At 46.7% G+C, this 22,800-nt stretch overlaps 1 protein-coding gene across 1 annotated transcript in view; it reads right to left on the reverse strand.

Annotated features, from left to right (window-relative positions):
* The window catches only part of LOC144175547 (acid-sensing ion channel 2-like), a 55,947-nt gene extending 33,763 nt beyond the window's left edge, over positions 1-22,184 (reverse strand). The window contains exons 1-7 of the mRNA XM_077704618.1: positions 21,857-22,184; positions 17,605-17,768; positions 12,385-12,503; positions 10,739-10,899; positions 5,915-6,019; positions 3,821-3,935; positions 1,174-1,261 (exon numbers count right to left, since the gene is read on the reverse strand). Coding sequence (XP_077560744.1) covers positions 1,174-1,261; positions 3,821-3,935; positions 5,915-6,019; positions 10,739-10,899; positions 12,385-12,503; positions 17,605-17,768; positions 21,857-22,114 — 1,010 coding nt within the window. The 5' untranslated portion in view covers positions 22,115-22,184. The remainder of the gene's footprint in view (positions 1-1,173; positions 1,262-3,820; positions 3,936-5,914; positions 6,020-10,738; positions 10,900-12,384; positions 12,504-17,604; positions 17,769-21,856) is intronic.
* Positions 22,185-22,800: the final 616 nt, after the last annotated feature.

Here is a 22,800-nt window from a genome sequence, read left to right on the forward strand (position 1 = left end):
CGTATTTGCCAACGTATTTTAGTTAAAAGTTAATGTTAGGCCTATTTGAAGAAGAGCATCAATGCATAACTAGTGTAAGAAGTAGTAATTTAATTAAGGGTAGGTGTGTTCTCAATCCTTGCCAGAGAAAATTAAACAAACGCGTGCAGCTAGAACAATGTTTTAAACTCGAAATACGAACAAGGCCGGCACCCGAGCCTCGAGCTGATGCATTGAGCGTTCAGTCACAACATACCGAACAGATGACGCAGCAGTACGAATGGGGCAAAAAAAGAATTCTGCAAACCTGCTGTTGTCTGTGGTTTGCGGGAAAAGAAAAGAAAAGGAAGTGCATCTGGGGTATTTTCCAAAGCGTGGACCGAGAGAGGAAGAAAACAGCACGACAGGTGGGCGGATGAGGCAGGAGAGGAAGTTTCAATGCAATGGCGGCAAGGTACTATCTCCATTCGACGTCATTTTTAGCGATGCGCACAATTTTTTCGCTTCGATGCTGTCGCGATATCAATGAAGGGTTTGATTCCTCTATTTTTATGGCGTTAGTGTGTTTGCCGTACCGACTTCCCAATTTAGTGGTTTTGGTCGGTAAAGGTGTGCTTTTTTTGGATGGACAGAACGGCAGGCTAAAATAAGGTAAACAGAAGTCAAGGAGGGGTAGGTTGAAGACGAATCCATAGATATGGTATATCTATGTATACACATTGCCTGCTGTTGTTCTTTCACTGGAGCTTATTATTTCCGCCTCGTATCATCGGTGGGCTTCATAAGAAGAACGTTGTGTTGAAAATTCTGCTGAAATCCGTCCCAGCGTTTACAATGGAAACACATCTATATTACCGTAACATTCTCGTGACCTATCTCAGCATGCTTTTTGCGACGCCGATGATTGCTCATTTCATGATTATCGTTAGTAGACTCCTTGACCCAGGTTGTCTCGTGTCGCATTTACTAAAAAATATTTTCTTTCTCTTAGCATGCTCCCAATTAGTTAAGAACAGCGGTTGCTAATGCTCCGCAGTCAAATAGAAATGCTTTTTTTGCGCATTTGACCAATATTTTAGCTCTGGTCGCAATGTGCCGTGCTCCTGTTGTGGTGTGCCACGCATGACCCTAATAACTAGGTAAAGCAACAGGGGTAACCAAAAAATAAACCACTAGGTGAAAGCTAAAACTCACCCGCATGACCTGTGGCACTTGCAATACTTCTCCGTCGACTCCAGTCCCATGATCGTTTGAACTTCTTTTATGCAGGGCTCCTCCTTCTCTGCGCATTTAAGAAAACCGTTTACAACTATGCCAAGTGGCGCAATCCAGCCGCAGACCAGTTGCTGTTACCTGCCGGCATTCTCCAAGCGCACATTTTAATATTCGCAGAAGTTTGACTTATACCTATTTAATAGGTTCATAATTAACTTTCGGCGTCACGTGCAGAAGAAAACCACGAGTAACTGATTGATTTATTGATTGATTGATTGATTGATTGATTGATTGATTGATTGATTGATTGATTGATTGATTGATTGATTGATTGATTGATTGATTGATTGATTGATTGATTCCTTCATGGGTTCAACGCGCCGAGGCTTCACATGGGCCATGAGGCGCACTGTAGTGGCGGGCTCTGGATTCATTTTTAACCACCTGGGCATCGTTAAGGTACGGGGAAATCACCACACACGGGCGTTTTCACTATTCGCCCCCATCTGAAAAGCAGCTACCGCGGCCGGGGTCCAAACCACGTCCTTCGGCTAAACAGACGGAAAGCTTAGCGACTGAGCAACCGCGGCTGCTTTGAAGCTCTTTTGCGGTGTTGTTGTTTGTTTACGTGCTGCTGCATGGTGGTTCAGGATTATGTTGACCGATAAGCCGCATTTCTGGGGTTGAACACCATTGACGACCGATAAGCCGCATTTCTGGTGTTGAAAACTATTGACGTAAGCCCGGTTAACCCGCTCGCAGGCGAGCAAGTTAACTCCTTCAGTTCCCGCCAATCCTGTGGGGTCAGGAACCGACTGTACTGTTATCAGTCCTTTTAGATAGCGACGAAGGGGCAAGGTAGGTGAGTATGTGCTCCGTTGAGCGACTATGTGGCATGCGCATTTACAATCTTATATATGTTACTTCGTTCCTTGGCAGTTGAAATGGGCATTGCAGACCATGTGAATGCTCGAGTATCGGCTTCTCCTGCAATGATAGGGGTTTTCTGCTCTGTTACCTACGCTCCTGCACTACTTCAATAGGCTATGGTGCATTCGTTAATTCATTCAGCAGTGTAAGTAAATGTGCATCTGATAGGTGTCTTATATAACACACTTTGCATAGTAAGTAGCTCGCATTTTGCGCCTGAATGCCAATTGCTCTTTTTGTTCACGTTGCGGGGTACCGGGGTTGTTTCTGCACGGCGCTTCTGAGCGTGGCCTGTGGACCAGTATCAACTCCGTCATTTCAACATAGAACTCCAGTCCCATGTCTCAATCTGTCATTTCCAGGGCTGACATCATTTGTCGAACAGTGTCCTGCACGCGCCCCGCGCTACCACTGTTGGTCTATAATCTTGTTATGTGCATATAATGTATTCTTAATGCGGGATATGATTGTTAGAGCTTCGTGTAGGTTGAACATTGCCAACGTGAAGAAACTGGGAGACAATGCAGCTCCTTGTGGGAATCCGCGTTGTGGGTTGGGAATTGGCTTCGACTTGTGTTCTCGTACGCTAATTGCCAATTCCCTAGGACTGAGCAACGCGCAGAAGTTGCTGTAAACACTTACTTCAGAGTTTTAGTTTTTACATCGGCTCGGACAACGAGTGTGCCAGACGGCAAGTGTGAAAACTCCGACACGTGTTTATACTCGCCCACAAACTAGCTACTGAGAGGAAATGTTTCGGGTGTCAGTATTATTTATTCGTGCGCTACGGTAGCTTGGCTGTGTGGTCTGCCACGGTCACTTGTAGGAAACGAGACCTTGTTTCCATCGAGTGGCCGTGGGTCTGCTGTAGCCGTGCGTCTAGCTTTCTGCCACTACCAAAATCAGGCTTCTCAAGCCACCCCCTACACTATAGCTAATTCAGAGGAAATACAGTCGAACATAAGCCCCACTTCGGCTTCTATAACGGTATATGCCAGATAGTGGTGCTCTACACGATATTAACTCTTTGATTTAACCGACATTGCTTCAGAAGATTGTGCTTAATTTTTCTTTCCCTCCATTTATACGAATACAGGGGAAACATTTGCGACCTACTTTCTCTATGCTACTGGAGTTCGAGTTCTCATGTGAAATGATACTCCCACACAAATTGTACCTGAGTAGCAAACAACTGCTGGGATTGAATGGTTCAGGCATTAGGCAGATCGAGGTAATCAGGAATATTGCCGGCATTAAAACCTTAGTTCAGTTATACAAGCAACATCATCGAATCTGTATGCAATCATTTGAAAACTTATTTCCAAAGCCTGCTCAAACGCAAAGTGTTTATTGAGTGCTTTCTCGCTCAGGCTTACGCATACTAGCACTGGTTTAAATGTAAGAGCACACAATTCATGCAGTGTATAGTAAATTCCAACAGAGTTTGCTAACCACGTATCTTGAGAGGATACCAGTTATTTTCCAGCCGTCCCATGTGAATTTTGTTGCGGAAATTTCTGAGGACATCGCCTTTCAGAAATTTTGTTCTGGGTGTCAGACTTCAGTATTTTTTCCCCATCCCCGCGTTCAAGTACAGAGCTGTGTACATTTGTAATGTCGAATTCTGCAGTCAATCAAACTCATCCAATGCAGCCGCCATATCTGTTCACAACATTTGTGAAATACGGCATGATACCTCTGCAAATTGGGTACACCTTCGATGTGCGCCTGTTGGATGTTGTCGGAAAGTCACTGGATTCGCAACCGCACTGACGACGCACGTAATCCTGTTGACACATAGACAGGCAGTCCTGCAGAAAGACAAAATATTGCATGAAGCTGGTCCGTCGTTTAAGAAAGTAGAAGGGGTGAATACAGGTGGGAGGATTTTGTCACGATTCCAAATGGCAGCTTCAAAAGGAAACGTGACTCGAGGATTCCCACGGGTGCGGTAGTTTTACAGCGGGAGAGTCGCCTGACTGTACATTACGTACCTCCATGCAATATTATGACGCACCACCGACACTATTTGACCCCACCAATTTTAGGCGTAACTCAACTTTGGCGCCGTCAGTTTATTATTTTTACATTGCCACTGCACCGTTTGCCAATATTCCTCTGTTGCCCAATATTCCGTTTTCGTTGCCGGGCATAGTTTTTATATTAACCCGTTTTGTTTCCTTTTAACTGTTTCACGTTCCTTCGCTTTGCGTTGCGCTTCTAAGCTGAGCAGTTTTCGACCCATGCGCGGGAAGAAGAGATTACTCGTTGTGAGAATATCATCCATCAAAGACGAAAGCCATCCAGTTCTCTTCGCGATCACCTCCACAAATCCCAGCCAGCAGCACTGTAAATACTAAGAAGGAACATTGTATGAAAGAACCTAAGAGTACCAATTTCAGCATAAAAAAGCTACCCACGTTCATTGCTGAATATTTTATGGCTGCCGTAGCTAAAGCAACGCAGGCTTCTGTTGAAACACTGAAATCTGCAGGCGTTCTCTACCAAGCTGCTTCCACCACATGAAGTATCACCTGAAATATATAACTAAACTGAACTTTTCGTAATCCTGCGGCCGGTAGTACGTCACGCAGGGCCAGTAGTAGGTTCCCAGACCAGCCGCCCGCGAGACCACCGCACCCTCTATAGGTGGTTTTACGAACCAGTTTCTGCAAGGCCGCCCTAGGCTTCCGAGACCCACCAGTAGAGGGCAGAGTGGTCTCGGAGGGTTGGGTTTCTCTCCCTCCCACTATAAAGGCGAGAGCGTAAACAGCCTCCCGCCACTGACGTTTAGCTGTCGAATACTTTGCGCGAATAGTAGAGCTTACACGACGATGGCGCTGTCATTAACGGGCGACCACCCTTTGACGTTCAGGCCCGCACAAGAATACTACAGCTCCGCGGTTTCAACACATTTTTTACTGGGTGGAACCTGCGTTATTATTTTTATACTTGAGCCACTGGAACTGAGTCTCCTAAAGGTACGCACTCAGTGTCTTAAAATTTGACTTGTCTGCATCTCACTGCGGCACCCATATGCCAAACTTAGATTAAAAACGAGCGTGTTTAAAAAACAATTAGCCCGCAGTCTTGGCTGTCTTCAGCTTCTGTAGAGGCAGTGTCACAGCAGAATTGATAGTGATTGTGAAAAATGCCGGGCGATCTCCACTAATGTGAAACCAAGGGAGCGGCGAAGCATGCAGCGTGGAATTATATTCTTGGCGCCTTGGCCTTTTTTGCCAACGAAATGAAACAGTTTGGGGGTAGAGGCATACAGCATTGTTGGAAACGTCTCTTGTCTTTGCAGAACAAAGTTCTGTAGCGCGAGGCGTAAACGAGTGTCCCGGTGTTTTTCAGAAGCGAAGCCACTTAGGGGCTGGGACTGTTGGCGTTTCATGTCCTTGTTCGTAATCGTTGTCTCATGTAGTCACGGTACTATATAATCACCGGGTAACTCGTTTCCTCCTCGCGCTAGAACGCAACGCGTACTAAAAACACGGCGACACTCGTTTACGCCTCGCGTTGGAGCGCTTCGTTACGCGTTCTAAAGAAACACCGGGACAAAAGTTTTTGTATGGCGCTTAGAGAGCTTCGTGCTTCAAAGACAAGAGACTTTAACAGAAAAGCTGTATACCTCTGCTCCCAAACGGTTTCATCTCCGTCGGTAAAAACGGCGAGGCGCCAAGATTACACTTATGCACTGAACGCTCCGCCCCTCCCCAGTTTTCACGTTAGTGGATAGAATTGGGGGGAGAGGAATTCAGGGAAGGCAAGAGGGCGCAACACGTACCTCCCTAGTGTACATCGTGTTGTTGACTGTGAAGTGCTTGAAGTGACTTGGCCAGCTGCTGCGGCATGGAAACTGGTACGGCTCCGGAAGGGCTGTTCGACTCTCCTGCGTTAGTGCCGTTGCCTTGTGACTGCACTGCCGAAGCACTGCTAAGAAATGCAAGTCAGTAGTCAGTTGAAAGAGCAAATGAAAGTGTTATGTCGGCAACATGGCTCGACGATAATGTAAATGCAATGGGCTTTCCACCTTCCGCATACGACAGATTGTTCAGCATTTGACAAAATTACTCGCATTTGAACTTTACTTATATTTGTAAATGGAGAAAGGTGTGTGATGCACATAAATAAAGATTTGACAAGTGCGAATGCTAGCATTTGACCTTATACAGCATTTGTCGTCTGTTGTGACTTCTGCAAACAGCGGAATATTCAGTTTGACTTGCTATTTTGTTAGGCCCTTTTTAGATAGTATACGGTGATAAAACTTCCGCCATCTCCACAAAGTGAATGATGATGAGAGGGGCGAAGCGAAAATGCTAATCGGTAAAACCGTGAAACATTCGCCCAAACATCACATAAAGACTCGACACGTCAAGCTTTCCACCGCTCCGTTGACAAGCCCGTCGACGACGTCAATGTTTCTGGTGACGTTACAGGGGTGGTTTTGGACGATGAGAATCTCCATGGGTAAGTTGGCGAATTCGGTGTGTGACATTTTAGCCAGCTTGGCCGTCGCCTTCTGCAGAGCGTCTCGTGTCGTGTACCCGCGGTACGCGTCTTGAGCTCGCAGGCGACGAACGACGACCTCTTCGCCTTCCTCTTGTCTTTGTCGGGTAGCAACGAACGCATTGAACGTTTTGTCCTCTTCGGCCAATCTTTGGTTGGCCAATCCCTAGGGGGATCCTGCCACAATCATCGTTAATGTGTCGTGCCGTATACAGCAGCAACGAGGGACGGGACAGGCCCGAGCAAGAGGAGGTTCGCCCCTAAAATACCCTAAGATCACGTAGGGCGCCGCTCATGTCGAGTGATGCTGGTCAAATCAGGCCCCGACCCGCTACTGCAGTAAGCAAAGTTAGTGTGGTTTCGAAAAATTCCGCAGGTTGTCTTGTCCAGTAAAACGTTCCCTAAAAATGAATATAGGTTGCACCTTTGCTGCCATTAGCCATACCGCCCAAACTGCTCACCTAAATTTTCATTTGCGTTCACCCGCAACTCGCACAAAAAAAAAAAAAAACAGGTTTTTCGAAGCCTCTTTTTGTCGAAAAAAGGTGGCTGGCAATTTGGCTAAACTTCCCCACCTGTCCCCCCAATAAAACTTACATTCGTATGTTGAGTTTTTTTATGAATAGTGCAAAGAGCTGCACAACATTTTTAAGTAGCCACTGTTAAAGTGGGAACGCAAGCTTTGGGTCTATAAGTTCTTAGATTCCTAACTACAAGACAATTCCCGAACCAACGTTGGATTCCGGCACTGCAAATACATGAAGTTATTTATCAAAGGTGTGTTATCATTCCTTACTTCTCAAAATAATCAGAACAAAACGAATAACTTGTAGCATTGTATGTGCGATAGCATTGATATTGCAGTGTGCACGAGGATGCGGGTTCGATTCCCGGCCGCGGCGGCCGCATTTTTGATGGAGGCGAAAACCATAAAAATTCCCGTGTGTTAGAGATTTCGGCGCACTTTAAGCATCCCCAGGGGGTCAAAATTAATCCAAAGCTCTCCACTACAGCGCGCCTCATCGCCTGCGTTGCGTGAGCGCGTTACACCCCACAATCAATAAAGAATGCAGGGGTCCTGTATACCTCCGCTAGAGTTATATAAAATTCTCCACTCCCGTTGATGTGCGCTGTTTCTTGTACTTGCAAACGGAAAAGCCGCGTCTGATTTCTTGCACAGTCTCCTCAGTCTGTTGTTATCAATGTAATGAGAAGTGCTAACCGGGTTACGTCTGCAGCTGTAAAAGAATATTTGCAATTTAAGACAATGGTCTTCTCTGCGTCTTAAGTTGTAGAGCAATGATTAATGCTCTGCTTTAACAGTCTGCTTTAAGCCGCCGCAATGGCTCAGTGGCTAAGGCGTTGCGCTGCTGAGCACGAGGTGGCGGGTTCGATTCCCGGCCGCGGTGGCCGCTTTTCTGATGGAGGCGAAAAGCAAAAACTCCCGTGTGTACGAGATTTCGGCGCACGTTAAAGATCCCCAGGTGGTCAAAATTAATCCGGAGCCCTCCACTACGGCGCGCCTCATCGCCTGCGTTGCGTCGGCGCGTTAAACCCTACAATCAATCAATCGATCAGCTTTAACAGTTTGGACGGAAAGTACGCTATATAGCGCTTTTCCTTCCGCACGCAGGAAGCACCGCTAAGCTACTTTTGTGTGGGCGGCCGCACATACAGCATGTGGCTGCACTGCATCATGAGCTTAGACGACTATACAGGAAATTATGAAGCTACGTACGTAGTCTCGATATGTAAGCTGGCTATCAGTCACTGTCCACGATTGTCCCCTTCCTACTGAAATGCATCTTCTAAAACGCTTTCAGCAATCCCGCATACCGCCGCTATATCGCCGGCAAAGCGTTTCTTAAGCTTGTTTTATTTCTTTTCAATACACACTGCAAGAACCTTCGTTACCGTGACACAGGGTGATATGCCTGTGTACTTAACGGATCGCACAATCGAACTTTTAAGTAGCCGGACAAATGTTTGATGACCTGGTTTACGGCATATTTGAAATGGTCTGCTTACCATGCATTTCATGCAAAATTATAGCGTTTGTGCTAAAGCAACTTTGCACACACTGACATTCCCGTAATCATTTTGTGTTTGATAAATTTGCCTTGTACTGTGTTAATGGTTTGGGATCAGAATTCCTGAAATACTAGCTAGTAATGACAAAGTGAAGGCTTCGTAGACATGTTTTTATTTATTTTTTGTGGCAGTACGAACCATTTCTTCATTTATAGGTATTGTTGTCGGAAGGTTAAGTAAGGAACGGGGGATTTGAGACATTTGGCCCTTATTGTATTGCCTACTATATTACTTCATATTTAGTATTTCAAAACAATAACGTTTTACAAGAACAATGTAGTTTTTCATCATCACCATCATCATCAATGGGAAGCCGTCTCATTACTGACCGATACCTTTCCAGCGAATAGGTACCTGGTAGCCGCGTTAGGGTCTGATGTCCTATGGGTCTGAGGTCATAGCTTTATGCTTAGTTCATGTACACAGATTGCAGGTAACAGTAACCTCACAGGCCTAGGACATGCTATTTGGATACTCCCAATGTTTGCTGATTCAGCGCTGACATTTTTCTGAAAAAATTAGCAGTGGAATTTCCGCTACACTTTGCCAACAGGTCTAAACCAATAGGCTAGGCCCCGTATCAGTACAGCTCGCATAAAAATGCGAACATAATTTTATTTATAATTTTATGATGAGTTTTCAACGTGGCGACACTACACAGGTGATTAGGCGCGCCGTACTGGATCGCTCCGGACTAATTTCAACTACAGGGGAACGTTTAACGTGTGCCGAAATTTCACACACACAGGCGTTTCCGCTTTTCGCCTTCATCAGAAAAGCGGCCGCCGCTGCCTGTGATCCTATTATTTCATATTTCCCATAATATTTACCACACGGGTTCCCGGAATCTATTATGCATCTCTACGTTGTTTCCAACAGACTGCAAAAGAATACGGAACGTTTCAACCCGTTTGTTGCATGCCACCAATCCAGTATGCATGTCTAGGAGTTTTTAACAGAGTAAAAAAGAATACGGAACATTTTTACCCGTCTGTGGCATTTCACAAATATCTTGCCCTCAATTGTGTAAACGAACCTACAATTCAAAGCAATGGTCCCCTTGTACTGTTCGGGTTAAACCTCCTAATGTTGAATATGTGCGTTAAACAAAATTATTGGCGTAATTGTGCGAACGTGAACACGCAAATGCTCCAATTAGGGTCCCTGTGTATCTTGTACTTGCAATTTAGGTTATCCCTCTTTGCACATTAAAAATCAATACAGGGATATAATAAATCACTACAGGTTATCAAGATGCAAATATCCACCGGCCCACCATACTCTTTCCAGGAAAGAGGCAGTCACGTGGCGACGGTTGCAGACGAACACTTTTCCGAGCCCTGTTTCCCTCAACCGCTGCTACCCAGACCTTTATTCAAACCTCTGCACTTTATGCAACAGCAGAGCCGACCTACACCACATGATATGGTCCTGCCATAAGCTCCAAAAAAGTACGAATGGCTATAATAGCAAATCCGATGTAGATACACTTAGAAGCTGCAAAATTAAGACTGCAGAACAATGGGAGACTGTTCTGCTCAGCTCCACACCGGAGGCACAACTGACAGCAGTCCGGTTGGCCGAAGCCGCCGCGAGGATCCAAGGAATCCTGGCTGACGGATGAGGGAGGGAGACCGTCCAAGTCGTCTACCCTTCAGAACCCATCTCGGCATCAAATAAAGTCATCTCTCTCTCTCTCTCTCTCTCTCTCTCTTTGTAAAGGCCCAGCATGCGAGTCCAGTTTTTCTGGAAGAAGCATCTGTATTGTCACGCTTACTGTAAAACCTAGTGCCTGACTAAGCACAATCGGGTACACCTTTTAGGCTGCCCACTGAGCGTGGATGCTCTTTAAACATTTACAGTCTGATCCTCACACGTGCTACTCCGCACTTGTGCGCTTTTTTTAGCACTTGCTAGGTTAGTCATAGCAGCCTCTTATTTGTTGACAAAGCAGACATTTCTCAATGAAATCATAATGAGAAGGAAATGCCAGACAACATTACGTCACCAGTCTCAGGCTAATGTAGGTGACGAAGCCAGGTTCGACGAAGACGACATCGTTGCACAGCACCGGCCGGAACCCCTGACCGTGGATCATTACCGCGAAGCCCATCTGCGTAGATGTCGGCAAGTACTCTTCGGCCTGGGCATCCAGGATCAAGTCCAGGCCTGCGTACGAAGAGCATAGGCCCTAAATATTTATTGGGTTTCTCCGTCTCATAATAGATACAGAGGAGCATGTCAATCGGCGAAGCATCCCAAGTAGGTTCATACCAGAAAGAGTAAACCTATAAACGTTCAGTTTGATTAATTGAACAATACGGTCAACGATACCTTGGACGATAAATTCAACGTTGAGTTTGATTTCGCACAAATATCTGCTAGGCTAGGCTGATGAACCAAACATCAGAATTATTGATTCGTACCGAGAAACAGCATACGTTCGTAACCCCCATAACATTTGTAAGAACTACGTCGACGCAATGCAGCAGTGGGCTAGAAAATCGTCATCAGGTTGAGGCGAGGGATCTCAAAGACGTGTGTAGGCGGCCTCAGCAATTACGCGTAGAAGGGCCAATGGTAAAAGCAGCAGTCGAAGACGCAGCATGTCTTACCCAGGCCCATGAGCATCGGCAGGATTTTGTCTTGAGGGGGGGGGGGTGGGGTCGGTGGACGCCCATGCGCACGCCTCAGATCACCGGTTCAACTGCAACTTTTTACCTAATGTTCTGCCATCGGATGTTGAAACATGGACTCACACGCTTTTACTGTTAAGACTGTTAAGCAGTATGTGTCTACCCCCCACCAGTTTTCAACCCGGTTTAGCTGTTTTACTCTCAAACGCAGAAATTTGGGCTAGTTGTTGATACGACTTTGACAAGGTACAAAGCGCACTAGAAGGGGCAGAAGAAGAGACAGTGACACGGGGACGAGTGCTAGACATCAACTGAGGCTTTATTGATACGAAAGGCAATATACATATAAATCCACAGGGAACACGCGTCCTGCGCAGCTTAAGGACGCAACTGCAGAGCGAGATCTTGGAGGCATTCTGCATTATCAAGGAAAATGACGAATGCGTGAGCACACCCTCTCTGGCTTTGCACACAAAAGAAAAAGCCTATCTACAGCTTCAATCACATTCTCTGTGAAAGCTGCGTCTTTCGTATCTTTTTAGCGCTTCTGCTTATTTATATGTATGTTGCCTTTCTTGTCAACAAAGGAACAGTTTATGTCTGGCGTTCATCCGGTGTCACTGCCTCTTCTTCCGTCCCTGTCTAGTGCGCTTTTTACTATGTAGGAACCGTCCCCCGTGCCCGGTCCACCAACCGTCGCTGGTTTTCACGGTCTGAGCTGCACACCGCGCCTTGCCACTGCTCCAGGTTTGTGGTGCTGATAATGGGGGCTGCTGGTATGTTCTGGCTGGACGAATGTTCACACGATGCTGGACGAACAAAACGAATGTTCACAAGATGCCTCATTTTTGAGTGTAAAGATATTATGCACCAAATTTTCTGTTATCCTTCCGAAGAGCGGTAAAAACGCCAATTTCTAAGATGTATAGGTGTACCGGTGTTTTTTTTTGTTCACCAACAAAGCTGACCTGTTCGCTGTTTACCGTGCCCTACCACAATAACTAATAGTCATGCTCACCTTCTTTCGTAGACGTTGCCGTCTCCTCGTGGAGGAAATCTTCGTCCTTCCCGCCGACCCCGTGGCAGTGAAAGCAGAAGCAGTTACCGTACCGAGAGTCAAACGACTTCGTAAAATACCTGCGTGATCAACAATAAAAAATTAGTTTTGCCGTGGATAAACTGACCGCAAGCTGAGGGGTAATAAAATGAGGACAAGGCAACCATTAAAGGACATTTACAGAACTCTTCCACCCCCTCCGTCTAACGACGATGATGGTTGAACACGAAGGTTTCTCGTGGTGGATTCTTTGGTTGGCCAATCCTACAGTGCGAGAATTCGCTACTCTGGAGGTAGGCAACACTCTTCTCGAATACCCAGAGCAACCCTCTGGTGCCCGTAGGCCTAACGTTTGCATTTGGGGCCCAAGGCGCCAATCGGTCCCTGCTGCTAGGCGTTGGCTTCAACCATGTTGACATAGAGAAATCAGATAGACGCCGGCTTCATACGCGAGGGTTCCAGCAGGTTCGATTCCTGCCACGGGGCGACTTTTAGGGGCGATTTCCAACGCCTCGCGATACTTGTTGGCATGCTTCTTAGCATTCTGTGGCGTGTGACACGAAAACAACTTACGGCCAGTCTGTCTGTCATATAATTGCTTGAATACGGTTCAAGGCGAGCGATGGCACCGCCGCCTCAGCAAGCGCGCCATTGCTCGCCCCAACGGCGCTTCTTCGGCGCCCAATGTGCGCTCGTCGTTTGCAGAGGCGTACAATCTTTGAATACACTTATACACTGCATGCTTCGCCGCTCCCAGGTTACACGTTCGTGAAGATGCCAGAATTTGTTTTTATTTCACTTCACCCACGATCACTTATGATCATCGTCAGAGGAAGTTGGTGTTCCTGCAGGGTGTATTGGCGTACAACGGTATCAGCCAGGAAAATAAAGCTTCGCATTAAAACAGCATGAGAATACCAGGAATGTGGGTTGTGATGAAATGTTAGATGCAACCATATAGTCCAATAAGAAACATATGATGTCTCTTGCGTTGGCAAACCGTTTGATGGCATTGATTCCTGATTTTTTTTATTTTGGGGGTCCCTCAAAAACACTCCTTGTACGAATGATGCATCTTTTAAAAGGTCGGGTGCGATTTACTTAAGGAGAAACTGTCGCTTGCGAACCTGTAATGTGTTACGGTACCGCAGTAAGGTGGGTAAAATCTTTTCAGTTGCACTGTGCCTTGAATGCTGTCCAACATTTCTTATCGGCACTGTAAACAGTTTTGTGTCCTTTGTAAAGTTATCAGACGTTTTATTTCTGTAATATTGCAAGTTGTAGAACCAGTAGTTGTATATTACTTGCATAATATATGTTGTGGCATTGCTTCCTCAAAACGGGTAAGTAATATTTTACGGCTGCTTCTGAAAGGATTCGGGTCATTAAAGCGACATTGCAACGAGCAAAGTGCAACGTGTAATGTTGCACACCATGCAACGTCTTCCCCTTTGGCACATACAATAGAACACTACTCAGGTTAAACAACAAAGGCACTCTATGGGGTTCTCGACTAGCCACGGCAATATTGGCGAGTGTCTCATTATTCTAATGCACACAATTCATTGTTTATTGTTTATTGTTTATTGGGTGGTACCCACCAACAGCACTAGGCCTTCTTGGGTGGTGCACACAGAAAGGACAGGGCGACACACAGATAAACAAACGGTAAAACATGGAGACTGGTTATGAAGTGCAGGGGTCACTAAGTACATAGTACCACCGCACACGCGCGTGCTCGCAGGCACGCACACGCACTCACACACACGTAAGCTACGCACGCATGCGCGCACGCACGCACACACACACACAAACACACACACACACACACTCAATTTATACATTTAAGGAATTAAGATTACAGTCAGGTACATTAGCACGCGCTGAGACAGGGCTTGTGACAAGGTATACTACAAAGTACATTGGCATACACGCAAGTTGAGTACAATCCACCGTCGTAACTTACTGGGCAACATGGATACTGGAAATAAGTACATATAAAGCAAAATGGGAGAGGCCTTTGCCCTGCAGTGGGCGTAGATAGGCTGGTGATGATGATGATGATGATGATGAAAGCAAAATTTATATGTATGCACGGCACATACGCTCGTGAGTGCAAACAAAACATACATACACGCATGCCCACGCGGGTGCATGTGAAGGTGAACAAGTGCTGGCAAATGCGCACGTGCATGCATGCACACACACGTGCGGACACACATACATAGGTACACGGGAGTATGTGTACGGCAAACGGTGCAAGTGTAGAAAATGGGAAGGGAACGGAAAACACGAACACGAGATAACTTCTAAACCATACTGAATGGGCAACAGCGGCTTCAAATGCATGCATTTTTCAGGGCGCGTTTAAAAGAGTTAACATTGCCGGAAAAGACGTCCAAAGATGCACGAAAGTCATCATTATACACACGTTGCACACGACACACTGGAGACAGCATCTCTGAGGTGGTCACATCAAAGCAAAGGTGGGGGCGGAGAGCTCGAATTGGTGCCCTTAGCCGAACAGAGCTCACTAATTTCGGGCTGTCGAATCTGGAGTGGATACACTTGAACAAAAACACTAAATCGCGGTTTGTGCGTCTAGATTGCAGTTCTACGAGCTTCAGCCGCTTGATGACATCCTTGTAAGCGTATTTCTCGTGTAGGGTGTAGCGGCGAGAGAAGATGCGCGTGAACCTTTTCTGAACCCTTTCCAAGCGCAAAGACGACGACGCACTCATGCAGTTCCAGACTGCCGATGCAAACTCCAGCTTTGGGAGTACAAGGGCTTTGTACAGAGCAAGGAAACACGAACCTCCTGAGAAGTCCCTTGTTGCACGAGAGATAGCGCCCAAAGTCCGAAGAGATGAGCGCGCGAGGTAGTTAACATGCGGTGTGAATCGTAGTTTCGAATCCATCAGAACGCCCAAATCACGTGTTTCGCTTACTCTTCTTATCGTCAGAGAGTCGAGGTGGTATGGGAAGGTTAAAGGAGAGGTTCTTCGGTTGTATGTAATTGTAACGGTCTCTCAATGGATTCAAATCGAAGTAGTTAGTTTTGCACCAGAGGGAGATTGCTTGTACGTCGCGTTAAAGCTGGGCGCAGTCCGCCTGTGATCCCACTGCGCGATAGAGTTTCATGTCGTCTGCAAACTGCAATAGAGATAAATGCTTTATAATTAACTGCACATCATTCACAAATAAGTTGAACAATAAAGGACCGAGAATAGAGCCCTGGGGAACCCCGGACGGTACAGTGAAGCTGCGAGACTTAGCACCAGCGTACTGAACAAAGTCTGTTCTCTGTTTGAGGTAGGTTGCAAACCACTCCAGAAAGCAGGAGCCAAGCCATAAGCAGACAGTTTGCGAAGGAGCAAATCATGGTTTACGCGGTCGAAGGCCTTGCTGCAGTCGAAGTAGATGGCATCCATTTGTTGGCGTGAAAGTATGTACTTGCTGGCGTCACTCAGAAAGCAGGCAAGGTTTGATTCGACGGACCGGGCAGGTATAAAACCGTGCTGATTGCTATGAATGAGGGGCCGGATTTTGGACAAGAGATAACGGTGTACTAGTTTTTCGAAAACTTTTGAGAAAGAACAAAGGAGAGATATTGGTCGATAGTTCCCAGGCACCGACGCATTTCCGGACTTATGGAGAGGAAAAACAACGCCGGGTTTCCAATTTGTCGGAAAGTGCCGCTCTTCAAGCGAGAGACGAAAAATGTGGCAGAGAAACGGCGCGAAAATGGCAGAGCAGCCTTTTACAATGAAGCATGGGATGTTATCATGGCCTGAGGATTTCTTCGAAGGTAGGCTGCGGATAGCAGCCGTGACATCCTCAACGGTTATGTTGGGCGTGTGTATGACATCACCTATCTGCGCGAGCCGAAGCGGGAAGCCGCTGTCGCGTGACGAGGAGTACGCGGACAAGAAGTGTTTTGTGAATATTTCAACAATGCTGGCTGGGTCGGAAACGATGGTGTCGCCATCCTGCAGAGTAATCCGCTCACGGGCCTTTCTTGTGCGCGTGCTAAAGATCCGCCAGAAGTCGCTCGGGGATTGCGTAAGCGAAGATTCTGTGAAGTCCGAAAAATGTTTTTTGTCGCGAGCGAGCAGCACTTTCACAAGTGAGCGCTGTTCTTTGAAGTTAGTGTCGGCGGACGTGTCGTTTTTAGCTTTCCTTAGTTTGTGGAATCGACGCTTACTGCGCAGCGCGCTGCGGAGTTCTTTGCTGAACCAGAAAGGGAATTGATGAGGGCGCTTAGACTTTTTTGGTATGTGCTCGTCCATTGCTTTTTGGACAATTTTTGTGAGCAGCTGCACCGCTGCGTCTGCATTATGCGATGTGTAGACTGGCTCCCAATTCGTCTCCTGGAGCGTTATGTAGAGGGCATTATAATTGCCACGGGGAAAATCAAAGAATGGGGTCTCCATGCGCCGCTCATAGGCAACCGGTAGTAAAGCCGTGACAGTGAATGGTTCATGCCACGGGTCGACCGGAACAAGGGCTTCTCGAGCGTGTTTAAGGTCTAAGGAGGTCAAGTTGGAGAAGACGATGTCAAGGACATTTCCTGCGGGGTTAGGAGGAAGTGCAGCATATGCCAATCCAGAGAATGAGAAAAAGTTAAACAAGTGAGCGGCTTTGGTAGAATTGCCAACATTTTCCCCGGGATTCCACCACCGGCCGGGCACGTTGAAATCACCGAATAAAAGAATGTTGTACTTTCCAGGGTCTATACTTTCTGAGAGGTGCTGAAAAACGGACGCGAATGCGGGGAAGTCTACAGTTGGATGCATATAATGCACGCCAATGAGCAGATTTTTTCCGCGGTTTGTCTTTGTTTCGACCCAAACGCATTCATTTCCCAATTCGAGATCAGCTCGGCGAAACGCAACCATGTTCTTTCGCAGGGCGATTAAAGCTCCTCCACCGTACTTTTGACCGGTGCGTTCGTAGTCTCTGTCATGGCGAAAGACAGCGTACTCGTCCGGGAAGTAATCTGTAGAAGCAATTTGGTCTGAGAGCCACGTCTCAGTAATGCAGTATACGTCATGATCGAAAAGAACCACATTATCAAAGAACTGTTGCGCTTTTGTCCGTAGGCCTCGTGTGTTTTGGTAGTAAAAAGAAATACTCACAGACAACACGTACGCAGGGAACCGCACGGCAAAAGTATCGCACCTTCGTCCGGTGCAGTCTTGGCGTGCGTATCGGCAGTTTGTGACGGTGTCCTCCAGCTGGTGACCGAGGCGAGATAGCCACTTTACCATGCGGGTACCCTCCTTTTGCCTCTGGGCTATCCACAGGTGCATCTTCAACGAGGTATCGCGGTCGTCCTGATTGGGCTGCGTGCAAGTGGGCATCGTGACACTCAACGACATCCATACAGACAACTGCTCTTTGTAATTGGTTTAATGAAGACTTAGTTTACCGTAATAACATTGTTATTCTTAAATGAGCAATACCTTTTTATAGCGAGCAGTATATTTCACCCTAGATCCTGGTTGGTCATACTAATGCGAAATTCAAAAATCTCTTTGTGCTTTATTAAAAAAAACAGAAAATCTACCTTGGCGAGGGAGACAAAATACACCTCGCTGCATTTCATGATTGTTAATGTGCCTATTTGGTTTCATTTAAAACTAGATTTTCCGGTATGAGCTATCATCATCGTCAGCCAATATTTCGGTCTACGCAGGATGAAGGTCTCTACCACATTATGACTATTGCAAGTTTCCGGTCTACTGCTAGATCAGTGTCCCTAAATCATTTTTTTCGAGGGAGTACGGATTGTGTAACAGGAACCCTTGCTACTGCGGTTGTACCTGTCCAATGTAACCTCCCTAGTAAGGGAATATATTAAGCCTACCTCACCAGATAGCATTCGAGACTTTGGAATCTATTGCAGGGAATGCCACCGATGCACGAAGTATGCAGCATCTAAGGAGCACCGCCCTCTAAAAATCAGAGGCAAGGAAAGGCAGCGATCACTATTCAAAAACGAAACATTAAATTTTTTTCTGAAGAGCTGTGAAACAAATATGAGGGACCCGCAATCAATGCTCCTGTTACGTCAGAATACTACATCAGAACTGCCAAATTCTGCGGTTCTGGCGGCTGGCAACAGGTTATTCCGCATGCGCACGTAACCACAATTACCGTGGTCAATGCGAAGTAAAATCTAGATTTTAGAAAGTAGCTACAGGGCATTTTCAGCCTCACGTGAGTAATGAAATTCTCTTTTCTGTGGGGACTAAGAGTGCGCCCTTCTGAGATATTTGAGTGTGCACGACATCATCATCGTCATGCGTAGTGTAGAAGCCAAAAGGTCAATCTCCCTGTTACTTCTACGCGCCTCATCATCATCCCCGTGGGTCCCTTCATGTAAAGGCCTGTGCTCGCCAGCCTAATAAAGGTGGCCTCGCGGCATCCTTGAGCTCCGCCTTTGAGTATACCTAATGATTGGTTCTGGGAGCATCCCATAAAATGATATTTTGAGTAGCCGCAAGAGAATTTCACCTGCAAGTTAGTGTTTTCCGCACCCAATATATGCCTGGTAAATTAGGCGTGCCATGCCATATACCTAGCTTTCTCGCTAAAAATTCCGACCTCTCAGGAACCTAGCTTTACCACTTCAGGAAAGTGATATTTGGCATAAACCAAGACGTTCAGGTGAGGATGAAAACACTAACAGAGTATTCGAGGATTCTGAATATTTTTTGTGTAATTCGCTGTCAAATCGCACTCCCCATGCATTTCTATGGGATAGTTTCCATGGCTCAGGAACTTAGTCGCGACACGTGCCAGACTTTAAACTGTGCACAAAGAGAGTATACACCCCAGTATTAGATGCACAAAAAACATTACATTTCACTAAATAACTACAGAGTAATCACTGTTGAAAGGACTGTCATGAGCGGGAAAGCTGCACATGGGGAGGGGGTGATTGCGTATGTGGAAAGCGGCCGGCGCGCTGTCCTAGCTCCCACCATAATATGTCTTCTAAGGATACACTGTGTCCCTCCTAGACTTGCTCATCTACCTGCAAAATATCCGCTCCACCATTTCCTTTACGCCCTTTAACGGGTATGTCTGTGGAGGTAAAAGCCATAACTCAAATTTCCTGTTGATTTAACGCGTTCCAAAGCCTCCGTGGGGGAAGCACCTCTAGCAGCAGCCAGGTGTGGGCAGGGCATGTATTGAGACGGCAAGATAACCATTGGTCATTAAGGGTAACAGAGTGGATCCCTAGAGAAGATAAGTGTGGAAGGGGGCAGGAGAAAGTTAGATGGGCGGATGAGATGAAGAAGTATGCGGGGAAAAATTGGTCCCAGTTAGTGCAGGACCGGGATAATTGGAGATCTATGGGAGAGGCCTTTGCCCTGCAGTGGGCGTAGACAAGCTGATGTTGATAATCAAGATGAAGGCCTCCATACATGGTTGTTGTAAATTTCAACCGTCTGCGGAAAGCTGCCGCTGCGACGTCGAATCTAGTGCATGATGCCATCCGTGTAACTGAAATTCTTGCCATATCCTTCACAGTAAGTAGCGCCGTAAGATAAAAGCTACAAGTATTGTCCTTCACAATACGTACCACAACTATTCTGTGGAGTTCGGAAGGCGATAAGAAAAACAGCGTCGTTCCGTATTGGGCCACAGCCTGAAACCATTACCCTCTTGGTTCTTACAGTTTAAGAAGAAGGTAAGTTGCTAAAAACCTTACGCATACGGAGATGTAGTGGGTTTCACAGAAAAGCTGTTTATGGCCAGGGTTTCGTAAAGTTTTTATGTGTGCGAGCAAACACTCAGCACTCGCACTTTGCCCTTGTTCCAAACTCAGTTTCTCTGGCCGGCATGTCGCGCGTGACTTTATACAAAAATGTTTATTTAAAATTGGTGCGTCTTGCACTATAGGGGTGCAAGGCTGGAGAAACCAAAGAGCTGACGGCTCCTCTCCCTTCGTGAGAAACCCGGCTATTCCCAATGCTGTTTATTGGCTAAACTGCAACTGAAAGTTCTCCATCACTGCCAGCTCGGGATCGTTTTGTACGCAGGCTTTCATATCTCTCCCAAAGTGCACATCGCTAGATCACACGCGACGAGGTCTAAAGCCAACGCCGGCGCTACGAACCAACAGGAAATGCTGCGCGCCCGGAATGCGCAATCGAATATACGCCGGTTTCATAGCGCCAGGGACCGAGTTTCGATTCAGACCACGGGAAGCGTGCATTTTTCTTTTCAATGTCCCGAACATGTTATCGTTCCCTGCCGTGCCCATCCCCGTACCCTCGGGCTTTCGGGGTGGTCCAGAGGTTAGGGTACCCGATTTCTGGGCCTAAAGATGTCGGGTTTGATTCCCGGGACTTCCCTAACCAGTATTTTGTCTTGAGGTTTGGAGGTTTTATGTTGGCCACGGAGAGCTAACCAGCTCTGCTGCAAAACAAGAAAGTCATAGCTCTTTCTAAAGCCGTACCAAGCTCGTTCGTGTCTCGTTTTGTTCCCCTGTCCTCGGGTTGGCGGTTACGTCTTTAGACCGGACAAGAAGCCGTTTACGCTATTAGTGTTCTAGTTGTTCGGGATCATGCCCCTTTACTTCGCCTGTTTTTACTTAATGTGTCCCATAGCCTACAAAATATAGGAATCAAATAATCTCACCTACAGCATGAAAATACACGTGCTTGAAGAAACATCTGGAGGATGCACACCTGTCCACATGTAGAGATTTGCAAATGTCCTTGCTCCTGGAAACTAAACTACTTTCGTGTACTATTTCTAAGGTATTTCATGAATGAGTGAATAAACTTGCGTGTCATATATTTATTTCTTGCTGTCCCAAAGGTGGTGCGAATGTATACGGTCTACTGCGATGTAAGTGCCAATGTATTTCGTATGCGTGACAGTGCACTATCATTAGGTCAATGTTTCAGATTCCTTCACCGGAAGTTATTTTGGCTATATATTGCAACTACTACAAAGCTACGTCTCACTGTGACAGACATGCCATTCCATTGTGTTGATACACCCTAACTAGCGCTTGTCCAGTGTGTTCCTCCACATGTCCCATTATTTATAGCGCTGTGAAGATGAACCTGTACAAACTAGCCCGGTTTTCTACGCTACTTCAGTTCCTAAACTAGCGTTTGGCTATTGCATTCAAAACCGTTTTTACAAATGTCCCACCACAAAGTATTAATAACGCTTCTTTCGACGAATAAATCAAGCCGTTATGTGACAGACGTCTTAAAAATGTGTCATGTTGGGCTGATTGGTGGCCAGGCACAAGACGGAACAGCGACATTTTTTCAGAGGTGGACGGAGCAAAGAAGCATACAATACAGCGCTTGTTTTTTGCGCTTCCGGTTCGTCCTTGTCCAAAAAATTTGGGCTGTTCAGTCTTCAGTGTAAGCGTCTTATCGCTTCGCTTATCTCTTACGTCATCGTATGTAGCGTTGTCAGCGCACTGCCGGTCCAGGATCTGCTGTGGCACCGCTCGGTCCGTAGGCAGGGCAGCGTGATTCTCGCAGAGGCGACTCCTTCGCAGAGGGTTAACGTTGCAGAGGGTAACGGCAGGAAAAACCGTGGCGCCGCCCGTCTCCGAGCTGTACCTTGTGGCAACAGGAAAGGCGGAGTACTGGCGGAACACGTGCATGCACTCGTGGCAACAGCGCGCCACCAGGAAGGACACGACCATCAGCCAGCACAGCTTGCGGAACACGCCACCCCGACGACCGCACAGCACTTCGCACCCGGGACCGCCTGACTCGGCGATCAGGTCGCGGTACCTTGAAGAGAAGCGGTTAGCACGAACTGTGGTTTCACGTTTTCATAGGTGCAAAACCACAGTGCACACCAATTGGTGAGGAAACCATTCGCAATAACATGTTGTCTCAAAGCAAGCGGTGCCCACGTCGTTCATTCAGGCTGCCTATCCTAAAGGTCTAGAAATGGCAACGAACTCATGCAAAGCTCTGGCCAATCCGGGAAATCCGTGCCGAACTCATGCAAAGCTGCCAGCGCTGCCAGCCCTCGACAGGGTTGCCAGGTTTGCGATTACAGGCTCGTGGCCACGGAAATTCTAATGTGGCGACTTGGCTAGTTTCTGGTTCTTTTGACCGCTGTTGACTATTTATATTTTCCCGCCTCTTCTGACACATCTCATTCGAGGAAACGAGCCTTATTTGGTCGTTCAGTGCTTTTCAGTCGTCAAGATGAAAATAGAAGCCAGTCGGAACAAGTAAACAATACCGTTATGGCGAAGTGGAGGATAGCGCCCAAGGAGATAGTGTCACCCAAAACACACTAACGTACGCTGCTACTCACTGGTCCAATGCGAAACACGCTCTGTCGCTTTTGAACACGAAAGTGTTTCATGCCGAA

This window comes from Haemaphysalis longicornis, unplaced genomic scaffold, assembly GCF_048455015.1.
Source record: "Haemaphysalis longicornis isolate Haplotype H1 unplaced genomic scaffold, Haemaphysalis longicornis Haplotype H1 scaffold_3, whole genome shotgun sequence".
NCBI classification, from domain to species: Eukaryota; Metazoa; Arthropoda; class Arachnida; order Ixodida; family Ixodidae; genus Haemaphysalis; species Haemaphysalis longicornis.